We start from the raw sequence: 15,160 nt of genomic DNA, 5'->3' as shown, positions 1-15,160 counted from the left end.
GCTCCTGTGATCCTGAACAATAAATTTTAAGACAAGCAAACTTTAAAAAAAATGTACCCTTGTTTAAGATATTGTCCTTGAAGTTATCATTAAAATTCTGCTAACTAAAATATTAATTATTATAATTAGTGCAAATCAAACCGTTGGAAAAACAGAACATCAGATGATATCACGGCAAAAGCAAACCACAACAATCCAATTAACAAGCGAGAGCAACAGTCAAGTTCTGGATGCAAAACTCCATTTTGAGAAAAAAAAAAAGGAATTTATGAAAAAATAAGACTGATTTCTATGGCTGAATGGTTATTCAAAATAGCAATTCAAAAAAAGCTGTGAGTCTCATGCACATCTTATCAGAGATCCATGGCTCTGTGATTAGTAGTAATTCACAGACAAAGGCCAGAGGGCACTGGGTTACTGAAAAGATCTCAGTCCACACTATACAACTGAAAACGCACATCACATGACCATACACGCACTCTGGCATGTGGTGCAGCATATGCGCATGTCTGAGGTGCTTTGAGCACACCTCCCCAGGTGAGAGCAGCGCATGTCATACAGTTCAACAAGGATACACTGCTGGATCTCATCTCACTATAGTTCTTAAACATGATATTTAATTCATCTGGTCTCTATCTACCGACTCTTTAGTCTTTTGAATCGATTACTTATTCTCAGGTAATGTGTTTTGGCTAAGCACAAAGGTAAGTTACTATATTAATTTATGTAAGCAAGCACGTAAACTGATTCTGCACAAATAGGCCTTGTTTTGTTATAAATATACATGCAGTGAAGATGACTGCATGACAAAACCGAAAATTCTCGGAAACTGCCACAAAGGGGGAGTATTCCAACAGACATGTTCAGTGGAAATATATATACCAAAAACTATTCTAGCAACTTTTTAGCTGATTGTACAACATCTTTATCTGTATTGTAGTTGTCTAACAACTGATAATAGATCTGCTAGCAGATATCGCAGCCTTTGTTACTTTTTACCTTGCACTTTTTTTGCTAACAATTTTTATTATTATTTATTTAGGATATGTTTTCACATTTTGATTCCAATGCCTAATTATTACATTTTTTAAAATGACAGTATTTAAATGAAATATTCTTTAAAATATAATGTGTGAGTCTACTTGCATCATATTATATTGTCATTCTGGCATTATATGAGTGGCAAAAAATGACAATATTATAGTTTATCACAATATATTTTGGTGCAATGTATCGTACGAGAAGAAAATAGATATTATGACAGGCCTAGTATTGACATGCTTTTATTAATTGAATGTGACTAACAAAACACACAATTATGGATTCAGCACACAAAGAACGATTTATTTCAATCACTCATAGATTTGACTAACAGATGAATAGATTTCTATTTATCTCATCTAGCGAAATTATATTCATATCGCAATATATCGTAGCAAAACTAAAATATCGAAATGTTAGATTTTTTTTTTTATCGTGCAGACCAACTTTCCCCCATATTTAAAATGTGTTAAGTACACAGTCTTTTACCTCTGTCCATTTGTAAATTTTCAAACATTTCTTTGCTTCAAACCAACATTTGTAATGCTATAATTGTCCTTGTAGCTGGTTTATTTGCCTCATGGCGCAAATACTTTTTAAAACATCAATAAAGAAAATCAATCAAAAAAAAATACATTCGGAAACTAAAAAAGTTGGCAAACACTAACGCATTCTATTCCGGATGGACAAAACAGGTCCTGCCCTTTGTTTTATCCTGTCCAAGAAGCCATTTCACTCAGATATACATCACAATAGGGAAGAAAAGACTATTGCAACTTCCGTTTCACACCGACTTTGAGAAACAAGACCACAAACAAACCAAAATAGGCCGTACCTTAGGAAACACACGGTATTATCTTACTCTCAGAGATTGTTCTTTCGTGGCAAAGTTCACCTAAGGTTTGCCAATAAAACACTACATTTTGGAAAGGGCAACTGTGCAGGTTTTTGCAGCTTGATATAGGATTAATCTTTCTAGACTATTGACATCTGCACAGCACAACTACAAGAGTTATTGCAAACAGGAAAACAGGAGTTGTAAATGAAACATCCCTGGGGTTTAATCAAAAGCACCCACAGATGTCATAGCAACAGAGATATCCAAGCAACAGAACAAACCAGTGAGAATAAATAGTATTCACTGGGGGAGTTGGGCTCTTAAACAAAGTACTACATGAGAATGTATGTCAACTCAGGAACAACTGATGACACCTGTTTAACTCTGAAGGGATGTTAAAGCTTCAAAACTATTTCAGAAACATATTTTTAATGTCAACACCAAGCCGTCTGTAACAGAGTTTCATGTGCTGATAATCATCAACGAGTATGATTACTAATAATCTGTAATAATCTTTTTAATGCAATTAAAACAATACCCTGATTAAGAGTCTACCATGTAAACAGTGATTTATTATTTATTTAATCCAATTAAAGTCATACTTAGAAATCAAATAAAGACATGTAGAGTATGCCGATTTAGTCACATTATTGAAGTGCAGGACAGACACCGCAATCAAACTACTACAGTCATGTAGACTTAGGCCACATTTTGTGACAGGATAGTGCACACACACACGGCTGTTTGACACTATTCTCTGCACCTATCGAGTGAGTGAAGGACTACATACACCCGCATTGCAAAATGCTAAGAGTTTTTTCCTATACTGGAAAAAAGATCACAATCTCGATTCGACCCTACACACGATCCCAATTCAGCTTTTTCTACGATTTAGCCAATTATATTTTCAAGGTTGGGAGAGAAGAAAAGGCGGCCACAAAAGTCTTCACAGCAACACTGGTACCTTCAAATGGCATTAAAAGTGTCACATACTGTATTTATAAGGTATAATACACCCAAAATGTCATTTCTGTCTTCATGTAATGATGTATTCACGGTCACGAAATTGCACGTAAGCTGACGCACTGTTTGTTTACTGCTTTAGTGAACACAACCTGCATATGCTATGAATAACAGGTAATCATGTTGTAAATAACATTCAGTTTGTTGCACAAAGCAATGGTTTGAGGGCCGTGCGGAAGGTTTGATTTGCATGTGTGTGTGAAAGTAAAACCTGTGCGCACATCATTTAAATGATCATATCGCATTTTAGAGGTATGATTAATACAAGCATTTGATAGGTTTTTTGTTTCATAGCGAACACAGTGTTGTGCCTGAAAATAAATGCTTACTGTGTCAGTATAAAAACCCTAGCCTATATATAATTGAAATATAATGGTCTAATAATGTTCTCAATGACAGATGACAAGCACATGTCTCAAACATAATAATTCCATTTTATAATTATGAATGGTTATATTCTGATGTCATCATTTTACTGTGAAATAACAAACGGGACATATTAGAAAGTCTGTTCAAGTCCACCATAATACAAAATTTAGCATTTTAAGCAACAGTAGATCTACACATAGACCTATTATTATTATTGTTGTTTTACCATTCGTTTGAGAATTAACAATAATAATGATAGGCTAATAATCCTAACCTTTATTTTTACATTTACAGAATTATGAGAAAGAATCGTGATCTTGATTTGAACACTTGTTTTGCAATCTGTGTTTTTCAGTTGAATAAAAATCTAGTCTCCATTCATATACTGGCAAATATTTTGCTAGTATTCAAAATTATATATAAAATGACCATTTTTCATCCACATGGGCTAACTGCAAAATATTTTGCAGTGTTTTCATGTCCTTTACTGCCTAGAATTCATTAAAATAGAAGTATATTAACATCCATTAAAAGTTTATTTTATAAATACATCAAAATAGTTTTGTGATTTCTTTTTTTAGTTAAACAAAAGATTTTAATTTAAGATTTCTTAATTTTGTACAAATCTTGTCTCTTCCTCGTGAACCCAATTTCATGTCTTATCTCGTCTTGTGGAGTTAATTGCGCTTTAATTCGTCAATTCAGCTCATGCTTTTGTATGGAATATACACATTTGTACTCGAAAGAGAAAAAAAAAACACAAAATGAAAATACCAAACAAGTTCATAATATTGTTGATCAAAAGTGCTCTTCAGACAGAGATTCAGCAACCTTTGACTACATTTGTTCTCTTTAAAAGGGAAATACTTGGCTAATATGTAGCTTAGATTTGCATTTGAAAATACTATTTTTTTCTTATTTTTACTTATTATGGCCTGTTTTGATCATTTTAATATTATAATTTTGATATTTTGTGCTGTATTATTTAATTACTGAGCACACATAAATAACAGTGAAATATTAGTTTTCATGAGATTTTCTAAGCTAGTAGCAGTGATGGAAAGAGTACTGAAAAATCATACTCAAGTACCATTACCTGCCTAAACTTGAAAGGAGGAGTAAAAGTATCTGTTGTAAATATTACTCAAAGTATGCGTAAAATGTAGAGCTTTCAAAAGTACTCAAGAGTAGCGAGTAGTAAGTGTCACGCTTTAAAAAGCTAATGTGTTTACATGTCATTTGTGGATGTGTGTACACGTAACATTCTGTAGTGCATTCCGTTATTGCCCAGCAGGCACACAACGCCAAAAGATGTTAATATTAGGTTAGAGTTAGGTCATGACGTCAGGTGACAAAAAAAATCAATGCATCTAAAGATGTTATTTTGATGTCCAATAATGATGTCAAATGACGTTGATACTTGGTTGATTTTAGGTTGTTATAAAGTCATCAACTGTCATATTGACGTCAAATACTGACATTTATACATCTGGTAAGGCAACCAAAATCCAACGTCTGATAGACGTGATAGTGGTAACGTCCACACAACTTCAAGCTGTAACATTCTCAACCTGACTTTCATTTCAAAATAAAATGCAACGTTCAAGAAGTTGGGATACAACGTCAAACTGACACCATGTTGACATCCTTTGCCTGCTGGGTGTTAAAGGCCATTTCGGTCATCATACAGTGCATCTAACCAGTCTCTGGGTCAATTCGTGTAAAGATTTTGAACTATCAATAAAACTACTTAGTAAATTACGATTTCTGAGAAAAACTACTCGATTACAGTAGTTTGAGTATTTATAATTAGTTACTTTACACCACTGGCTAGTAGGGTTTTAAAATTAATGAATGCATAATAATCGTGATAACTGTGATTATTCCTCAGACCAGAGACACAATATAAAAAAGTAGCACGAAAGCAAACATAAATTCAATGCACACTCATGTAGAATAAGGCTACCTGAATGTAATGTGAGAAAATGACACTGAATACAAATGATGAACTTTCCAGAAGGTTTTGAACACATCATTCATCACTTTTCTTAATTCCTCAATTCTTTCCACAGTTGCATTAAATTCTAGATAAAACACCAATCTGCCAGTTCTCGATTCTGTGAGTTGTTGACGAGTTCAGTTCGACTCGTGAATTGGCTAAATCGACTCTTTGAAAACATCCGACTCAAATAAACGACTCGATCAGCTAATAACTACGTACCAGTAATTATTAGCCCGTTTAAACTCGACGTGTCTTTGAACTAAAAGTACGCTAAAAGGCGCATGTTTTGTCACTGGTGATATGTTGGTGCTTCATATCCATCTCGTTCAACGAAAACGGCGACCAAAGCAGGTTAGTGTCGTTTATTCGACTGATTGGTGGAATTTGGAGGGGCGTCGCGTGCACAGGGAGGGGGGAGTGTGCATGCGCGTGCATGGCCAGCACACTCCCCCTGCATGTGCACGCGGCGCCCCTCCAAACTCCACTCCGCTGCTTCCCGTGGCCTTCAACCCACGGCCACAGCTGCCTTACCAAACATACAAACCCCCTTCAACTTCAAACAACACCATTAATGCTAAGTCAACCGAACCGAGCACTTAAAGCACTTCAAGCTCCTAATACACTGAGATGCGTTTGCTGCTCGCACACACACGCTGCCCTTCCCCTCCCAAGTTTGCATGAAACTTAATGCAACACCCATCTGCCATTAAAGCTTCAGACATTCAAGGAGAGACCGCGCACACACACACAGTTGCTGACCGTCTTTCTGGAGCTGTCGATGCGGTTGTACTGTCCAGTCGCCCAGTCGAACTCTACGGTCTTCACTTCGGATGCATGTGCAGCTGTTGGTGTTCTGTGCTCCTCCTCGAGAATCGTGTTCCGTTTTGACTGTTTTAGCGCTCTATCTCCCTCTCCAATGGTCGTTGCGTGTTGATGTCTAGTACGCTCTTGTTGTTTGTGTTTTAGGGAAGATGGCCGTCCTACTCGGTCATACCACGTGATCAGTGTCGAGTTTCTTTCAGAGGGGCGTGAAGAGAGCGACGCCTAGCGGAAGCTTGACAAGACTTCTGGACATGCACTTGTACAAAATAAAAGACAACGAAGGAATATCCCTACTAGCATTGCCTAATGATAAGAGGAAATCTTTATTCTTTAATAACTGGTTCAGTAATGTGGCGATATTAGTGAACCAGTTATTTGACAGTAATGGTATTTTTTTACTTATTCTGTCTGTATTTTTAATTTTACTGTAAGATATATGCTACTCTGCCCATATCCAAAAAATAATTTAATATTGTTTGCAAGGCCATCTCATGGGATTTGTATGCTTTTTAGAAATATTATTAATTTATTTATTTCTGTATGTCACTATAGTCCTGATTTTACTGTTGATGGATCCATTTGTTTCTCCACAAAAAAAAACAATCATAAAATCAGGTCTTGTCATCTCAAATCCTTCTTCTATTTCTTATTGAAACAACTTTTTTGATGATATTAAATGGTCGTATGTTTGGTCACTCCCTCAGAAATGTTTTAACAAATAAAATTAAAGAAATGTCTTTTAAAATTATGCATGGGTTTCATCCAGTTAAACAATTTTTACAAAAATGACGTTGACGTGTCTCGCTTTTTTTGTGAGACTTCTTCTGAGTCTGTTGCTCACTTGTTTAGGGAATGTCTCTTTTGGTGATTTTTCTTTAAGCTATAAATAAGCGCATACCTTTACTGATCATTAATTCATAATTACGGTAATGTTTAGTTTACGTATTAATTTGTCAGTATTCATGTACTGTTATTGTAAAGTGTTACCCAGTAATTGCAAGAGTTTAGTCATTATATACATTTAAATTCATTATATAAAAATAAGAACGCAAACAGAACTATTTCATTTTGTAATGACTTTAGTGTATGTACTGTTATTGATTCTTAAATGTCTTACCCTCAAGTTTATATCATGTTCTTTATTTGTTTTTTTCTTCTTCTCTTTTTCGCTCTCATATCTCTTTTTCATTGACAATGTAATTCATATTTTGGATAGTAAACAAATATTGCTACAAACTTGTGAACTGTTTTTTGCAAAAAAAAAAAAAGTTTTACCCAGTAAACTCTTCCGTTTCACAATCTCAGTCTTGCTGGTTGTATTTTTTATGAAACTGCATACACACGTTCATTACATTGCCTATTGTTTTACATTCTGTGATGGAAATTATATTTTTAACAGTTTGGGGGATTACGTATATATTTTTCTCTCCATTTTTTTTCAAGGCATTTAAAGTGAACTGAAATATACTATATAATATTACCATGATATCACAATAGTAAAGAGTAAATAATAGGAATGGGAATAGTAAAATATCTGTATGTTTATGTATGCTTTAAAATAAAATGTTTATGTTCAACAAACTGAAATTTGATTAGGTGAAACGCATAGCCTTTAATATATCAAAATAACATAGAACTCGATAACCACAGAATTCATTTAAACTAACGTTAATTAAAAACAGCGAGATAGATTGCTGCCTCACTATTAAAACGGTGTGTCGCAATCACTGACTTTTATTTTGACAACGCCCTGAACCTTCCAGTGTTTGGTTTCTCTGCGAAGATGGAGGCGGTTGTGTCAGACATAGTAGCACCAGAAGATCTAAAGGTATTTTAAAGCATTTTAATCAGTCTTTTCACTGCTGTGAATCAAAAATGACTTAGATATCGTCTTGATGAAACTGTTTTATATAGTGTAATCACCGTTGTCGGGTTTATACCAAGGCTTTCGACTGACGCACTTCTACTGTACACCCCAAAACAAAAATAATGGACATTATATATGATTTTCACTCATGTATCTTTAACTCATTGTGTTATTTTGACGATCTTTATTGACGAACAGTAAACGTACTGTTATAACATCTAACACTACGGGGTTTTGAGATATCTAATACACCTTTTTTATTAGTTTATGTTTGTATAATACGGTATATACTCCATAATATTAAAATGACTCCTATCGTGTCAAATACATAATTTTATTTTCTTTAAAATAGAAGACAAAGTGTAATTAATCAGTTTCCTGTAAAAGTTAGTCTACGTTTGTCTGCCAGGGGGAGCACATGATCCTGACATCATCATCATCATCCTACTGGTCGAATGGAGTGATTAGATCCACTGACATGACTTTTATTTTGCAGAAGTTTGAAAAGAAGTATAACGCAGAGCTGGTGAAAGGACCCGTTTCCAGAGACACTACTTTTGAATATGCCTGGTGTTTAATCAGAAGCAAATACACAAATGACATTGTAAAAGGCATTCAGCTTTTAGAAGGTCTGTGATTCAGCTTTTTTTGTTTGTTTTTTTGGTTTGTTACTGCCTGCTTGTTCGTGTTTGATAATTCACTCAAATGTTTTCTTTCACCAGAACTGGTTCACACAAGCAAAAAAGATGACCAGAGAGATTTTCTCTTTTACCTTGCTGTTGCAAATTACAGACTTAAGGTGGGTGATGAATCCTGAATCCATGTTTGGGATGATGTTGTCACTGATGATACATTCTTTCAGTTTTACTTGATTTGTCAAAACACTAAACCAGACTTTTATTTAAAATTTTAAAAACCATAACGCCATTTTTGAGAAAGCTCACCCAATTCATTAAACTATAAACACAATTCCCCTGCTTTGACACAAGAATTATTGTAAAATTGGTTTTATAATCGCACATTCACACTTATTAACTTTAGAAAAATATTCTTTGCAAGTTTTAAATATGGAAATCTTATTAGTAGCTTGGGTTGTCACGATACCATAAATTTAGGCCATGATACTATACCAGCAAAACAAAAGTATCACAATAGCAAGTATAGCGGCTTTTGACGCACATCACTTCACCTTAAATGTTATTTGTTATTTTGTAGATAACTGACCAACAAAAACTGCATTAAATATGAGATACAAATTATACCAAATGAAATTCATTACAGAAAGACAATTTTTTAAACAAAATATGAGGTAAAAAAATAGTGTTTTCTTAGTGTTTCCTATTGCTATTTTCATTTTTTCTCCTCTATTGTATTTTTTATTTTCAGTTTTATCTAGTAAGAATCCAAAGTAATAATAAATTTCACTTTAGTAAGTTGTTCTTTTTAAGAGATTGTCGTGGTCGTTGTAGCTAAATCATATTTGCAGGAATAGAAATGAACTGATTCAGATGTGTGTTTGAAGCATCAGAAAATTTTAATAGAGTGTTACAATTACAATAAGATAAAGTAGTCTATTGATTATTTGCTGGCACAAATGAATGAGATTTAGGGACTTTTCCACATGCTGTTGACTATTGTTGAACCATTAATGATAATACTACCGTTTACAAACTAGAGTCACTGCCAGTATTTTGGAGCCTTAGTATCGCGATGCTACCAAAGTACCAGTAAATTTGCAACCCTATTAGTAGCCAATGATTATCAAAGTACAACATTGTTCACAGTCAATTAAATAGTGCTAATGTTGTTTTGAAATCATATGTGCATGTATTTTGAATGTTGAATGTGCTGGCAGTCGGCTGCAGTTTTTTTTTACTTTAAAACTTTTGTCCTAATGATGTAATAAATTTGTATTTTAAAAATGTAGCCTTTTAGTAATTTTTTTATTGCAATTTTTTAGGAAATATTTTTAGTACATCAAAAAGTATGATTATGATGACATCTGACTAGCTAATCCAGCAAACAAATCACTAAAATGCAGTATTTAAATCTCATAGTTAAATAGAAACTGAGGCGTATAACTGCAAAAAGGTTCACTTTTTGAGAAAAAAACTAACCACTCCTTTCACCAGGCTGGCTACAGGCCTGAGGACTGTTAGTCTCCGATGAAATTGTGTATGATAATATATATCATATGGACGGAATAAAAAAGTCCATCATTTCATTATGCTTTATCGTTTATATAATGGTGTCACAAAATAGATTGTTTACGGTTGTATTTTTCAGAATTTATATGAGCACAATATTACACTTCTTTACAGAGATGCAGACAGAAACATAAATAACAGCATCGTGGGAAAGTCGCAATCTTGAAAGTAGTGTAGTACTGGAGGAATTTGTTCTACTGACACAGTTTAACGGCAAATACAGTGCTCAGCAAATACGAGTACACCCCTCACAAATATTTCTTTTAAATTCATATTTTTAATAGGAAGCTATACAATATTATATTTGTGCATATACATTAGTTTAGTCAGTACTAAAGCCAAATATGGAGCTTATCTAACAAAATAACTTATAACGGTCCAAAGACTAGTACACCCAAATTTATATGTTATAAAAAATATTAAATATAAATTTAAAAAGAGAAAAAATCAAGAGAAGCAAAAAAAAAATTAAGATAATTGTATTACCTTTCAATTTCTAAATATGTTTAGTGACAAAATATTATTTTAATAAATATATCTGTTTAATAAATCAGTTTTTTTTAAAAGCACCAAAATACATTGCCTATATTCATTTTCAAAATGGCATTTACTTAGATATGCAGTGGACTGTAACTTTGTGTTTGTCATGTTTTATAAATGCTGAAGGTCCCAGAATAATTTCTGGTTTGACTATCTATATTTACACAACTAACTAGTTTAATTATTCAATACATTAGGTTATAGTGGTTTGTTCTGTAGCCAATTGAAAAAAGAAATTACATCCAAACTAAATAAAATAAAACATTCTCCCTTCAGGAAAAAAATTATATGAGATACTGTGAAAAATTATGTGAGAAATTTTTTTTTATTTCACACGAGGACTAATAATTTTTGTCGTCAACTTTATCTACTTGAAATGTTACACTGTTTTGCCTAACAAAAGAAAGTCACATTTCTTAAAGAACTGCCTGCATACAATACAAAATATCTGTATGTGTCACAGTAATCTGTCCACTAGCAATTTTTAGTTGTTGGTTTTTTACACTGTAAGAAAATGCTGGGTTCATTCACAATTCATTCATGTCGATTAAATTAAAACAGTTAAGTTGTCCCAAAAAATTGTGTTGTTTTAAATAAGTAGTTTTAACTCACAGCAAAAAAAACTTTTTGGAGGACTGTTTTGAGTAGAAACTGAAAAGCTTTTTTGAAGTTTTTTGTATCAAAACTACATTAATTATTTAATTAAAAACCTAGCAGCAAATATTGAAATGTAGCCACTTTAAGTAATGGTTTTCAAACCCTGTGATTGCAGACCTAAATTTTATCAGCCATTACACCAAGTTTCACATCACCTTTAGAAATCATTTCCATAATACAGAGACAAGAATAAGGAAGATATCCACAAATCTTTCTTTTCATGGGCCTCTAGAAACAGTGTTTTAAAGCACATTGATTATTTCTTCATTGATTATTTGTTCAAATAAAATCCTTCTCCTTTCGTTTGACTGACTTCTCCCATCCTAAATCAATTCTTCTTCTCTAAGGAGTATGAGAGAGCACTGAAGTACATTCGTACGCTTCTGAAGAATGAACCGGACAACAAACAGGCCCTGGAGCTAGAAAAACTCATAAAGGATGCACTGAAAAAAGGTGAGACTCAACTGCATCTGAACATCAAATCTGAAACTCAGTCAGGGCCTTTTTGATTAGGATTTTGAGTTAAACATTGATTCAGCAAGGACGCCATTTTATTTAAAAAGCATCTTATCGTAGGAATGTGTTTGCACAAGCCCTGCAATTCACCTGCATTACATTGAAAGATACACTACTAGTTTGATTAATGAAGTATATTTGAGACTATATTGACCTTCCTGTGTGAGACTATATAGATTAAATGCTTATATAGGTTGAATTGACATTACACAATAACTGTAGATACTATCTTAAACATAGAATAAGCATTGATTTCATGTTTAATAGATGATGAGAAGCCCTTTGTGTAAATGGCACATGAATATACACTCACAGGCCGCTTTATTAGGTACACCTGTCCAACTGTTTGTAAACACAGATTTCTGGGTGCCATTTCTGTCAGCTAAGAACAGGAAACAGAGGCTACATTTAGCACAGGCTTACTGAAATTGGACAATAGAAGATTGGAAAAACATTTCCTGGTCTGATGAGTCTCGATTTCTGCTGCAACAATCGGTTCAGGTGGAGGTGGTGGTGTAATGGTGTGGGGGATATTTTGGCACTCTTTTCGCCCGTTAGTACCAATTGAGCATCATGCCACAGCCTACCTGAGTATTGTTGCAGACCATGTCCATCCCTTTATGACCACAGTGTACCCATCTTCTGATGGCGTGAATCATCTCAAACTGGTTTCTTGAATATGACAATGAGTTCACGGTCCTCAAATGGCCTCCACAGTCACCAGAACTCAATCCTATAGAGCACTTTTGGTATGTGGTGAAACGGGAGATTCACATCATGGATTTGCAGCCGACAAATCTGCTGCAACTGTGTGATGCTATCATTGCAATATAGACCACAATCTCTAGGAATATTTTCAGTGCCTTGTTGAATCTATGCCACGAAGGATTAAGGCAGTTTTGAAGGCAAAAGGTGTACCTAATAAAGTGGCAGTGAGTGTAGACTGAATATAGATATTAAAATGCATGTAATACCTTTTAAACACAAATGTTAATACCAAAGGAAATATTAGATTAATCTTAGCAGAGTAAAAACAAATGATGGTTTTCTCATTCTTTTTCAGATGGTTTAGTCGGCATGGCGATTGTCGGTGGTATTGGATTAGGTGTGGCCGGATTGGCTGGTCTTATTGGTTTGGCCGTGTCTAAAGGTGCAAAGTCCTAAAATGGAGTTCTTGTGACATACTTTGATTCCTTCCCTCTTCAGACTTAATGATTTCATATAATCATAAAAACACAAGGAGGCCTGAAGCTTTTTTATTTTTATTATTATTATTATTTTGGACTTTCATTAAATAGTAATCATATTTTACCTTCGTTGTGCTTTATGATTCACCAGCTCTTTTTGGTGTGTGTGGACATATGGGGTTAAAATTAAGTCAAATACTACATTGTGTTTTGTTTTTCATCTAAAATGTTAATTTGTTGAATTTATTTTTAATAAGAAATTCAATTGCCAAGGGTTTGCAGTACTGGACGAGATGTATTGTAAAAGCATGCATTTCTCTCTTTGTTTGTTTGTTTACTTTTTTAAATGACAAATATAAATATATATTAATGTATTTAAACTACAGGTAATTAATATGAAAGATTTTTGATAAACTGTAATACCTCACCATTAAAACGTGTGCATACTGAACTAACATTTAGATGAGTGTTGCACATTACTGAGTTGCTTTGATTTGAAAGAGTAATGGTGACCGGGGGTCAAGCTGGTAACACATTTTCTTACAAGTCATCACAGTCAGCAAAGTGTTTATCACCGGTTTACATGCGCTTTTTAGTGCTTCACCTGCTCTCATGTGTGACTTTTGGTAATCTCTGCTAATGGATTTCACACTTAAATACACTAAACAAAATGATTCATTGGATTTACTCAATTTTTTAAGGTAAGTGCTTGCAAACAATTTATACGTGTTGATTTTAAACAAACAAAGTAAGTTGAACATGGCTAAATTTCATTTGTTTGTTTAAATTCAGCTCATATAAATTCTTTGCAAGCACTTATCTTAAAATAAATAAATAAATAAATGCATTAAATGATTGTTTTCAATGTACCCACAAAGAAAGAAGCTGTGTTTTCTTTGCAGGGAAGAAAAAAGTGGTATCAAACACAAAATTAAACAGAAATTTAAAATGGTTCCCATATTTATGGAGAAAATAAAAAGATAATTTATAGAGAAACCGATTTATTTGGCAACACTTTATTTTAAGTCACGATTCACAGTATTAACAAACACTTAACATCACTACTTGCTTAATAAACTACTAATTAGCTGTTTATTTATAGTTAGTAAGGTAGAAGTATTGGGTAGGATTAGGGATGCAGAATAGAATCAAACTTTATAACTACTAATGAACAGTTAATATCATAATAAATAGGTAATAAATTAATAACCTAACTTAAAGTGTTACCAAGTTTTTTGTAATCGGTAAGAAGGCAACATATTTAGGAATCACGGTAAAAAAGTAAAAAAAAAAAAAAACCTGAAACTGCTGGTTAAATAGTCACTCAAAAGTCAATGTCCTTCGTGCATCATTAGCTCAGAGGATCTCAGATGTGCGAGTGTCTCCGACGTTGATTCACATCGCCAGTTATCAGGCCTTGAAAGTAACAGATTTCCTGTGAAACGTGTTTATTTAAGATAATGACTGATAAAAGCATTCGGTTTAATGTTGGTTACAATTAGTTCTTCCCACATTATTCATGTCAGGGGCTTACGCACATGTTAACCCCTCTCGGCTTTACAATGCTGAGGGGTTTATGGTTGCCATTAGTAACATCATTTTATAACAGTATTGAGGTTACTAATTAACTGCTCAAGCAAATGATGAGAAGAGATCTGATGCAGACATTCTTGTGAAGCCCTTCTCTCGTCTGTTTTTCTGTCTGGGATTTACTTTAAGCTGATCGAGTCAGGCAGCGAATTTTAATAGCAGAGTTAAAATCTGATTGGTTGTAATTTCTCTTATTGATCTTTATTTTAAAATGTAATAATAATAATAATAGTCTAATGCACCTAGTATGCTCCAAAAATCACGTTTTCTGTTGAAACTACTTATTTTAATTGAGATGAAACAACACAATTTGTGTGTTGTTGTTTTTTTGCGACAACGTTTTATGTTCAAACTAAATTTGTAAAAACTAGTAAGTTAACTTAATTCCTTTATGCTGTCGCAACACAAATAGATAGTGTGGAACCCAGCAGTTCTTACAGTGTACTGCAAGATTGGCATTTTGAATTAGTCACAGATACACATGCTTTTCTGGGTATTTAA

The 15,160-nt window shown here is 33.6% G+C and overlaps 2 protein-coding genes across 16 annotated transcripts in view; one reads left to right on the top strand and one right to left on the bottom strand.

Moving 5' to 3' along the window:
- Positions 1-6,259, bottom strand: part of gigyf1a (GRB10 interacting GYF protein 1a) — a 54,069-nt gene extending 47,810 nt beyond the window's left edge. For all 15 annotated transcript variants that reach the window (XM_073908359.1, XM_017357010.4, XM_009303122.5 and 12 more), the window contains exon 1: positions 6,033-6,259. The gene's annotated coding sequence lies outside the window, so the exon portion shown is untranslated. The remainder of the gene's footprint in view (positions 1-6,032) is intronic.
- A 1,577-nt stretch (positions 6,260-7,836) lies between these two features.
- On the top strand, positions 7,837-13,525 carry fis1 (fission, mitochondrial 1). Its single transcript, NM_001310843.2, has 5 exons — positions 7,837-7,923; positions 8,459-8,591; positions 8,685-8,761; positions 11,714-11,819; positions 12,946-13,525. Exons 1-5 carry the CDS (start codon positions 7,879-7,881, stop codon positions 13,044-13,046), a joined length of 462 nt encoding a protein of 153 aa, NP_001297772.2. The 5' UTR covers positions 7,837-7,878; the 3' UTR covers positions 13,047-13,525.
- Positions 13,526-15,160: the final 1,635 nt, after the last annotated feature.

The sequence above is a fragment of the Danio rerio genome, chromosome 7 (genome assembly GCF_049306965.1).
Source record: "Danio rerio strain Tuebingen ecotype United States chromosome 7, GRCz12tu, whole genome shotgun sequence".
Lineage (NCBI taxonomy): Eukaryota > Metazoa > Chordata > Actinopteri > Cypriniformes > Danionidae > Danio > Danio rerio.
This window is presented reverse-complemented; position numbering and strand designations above follow the sequence as displayed.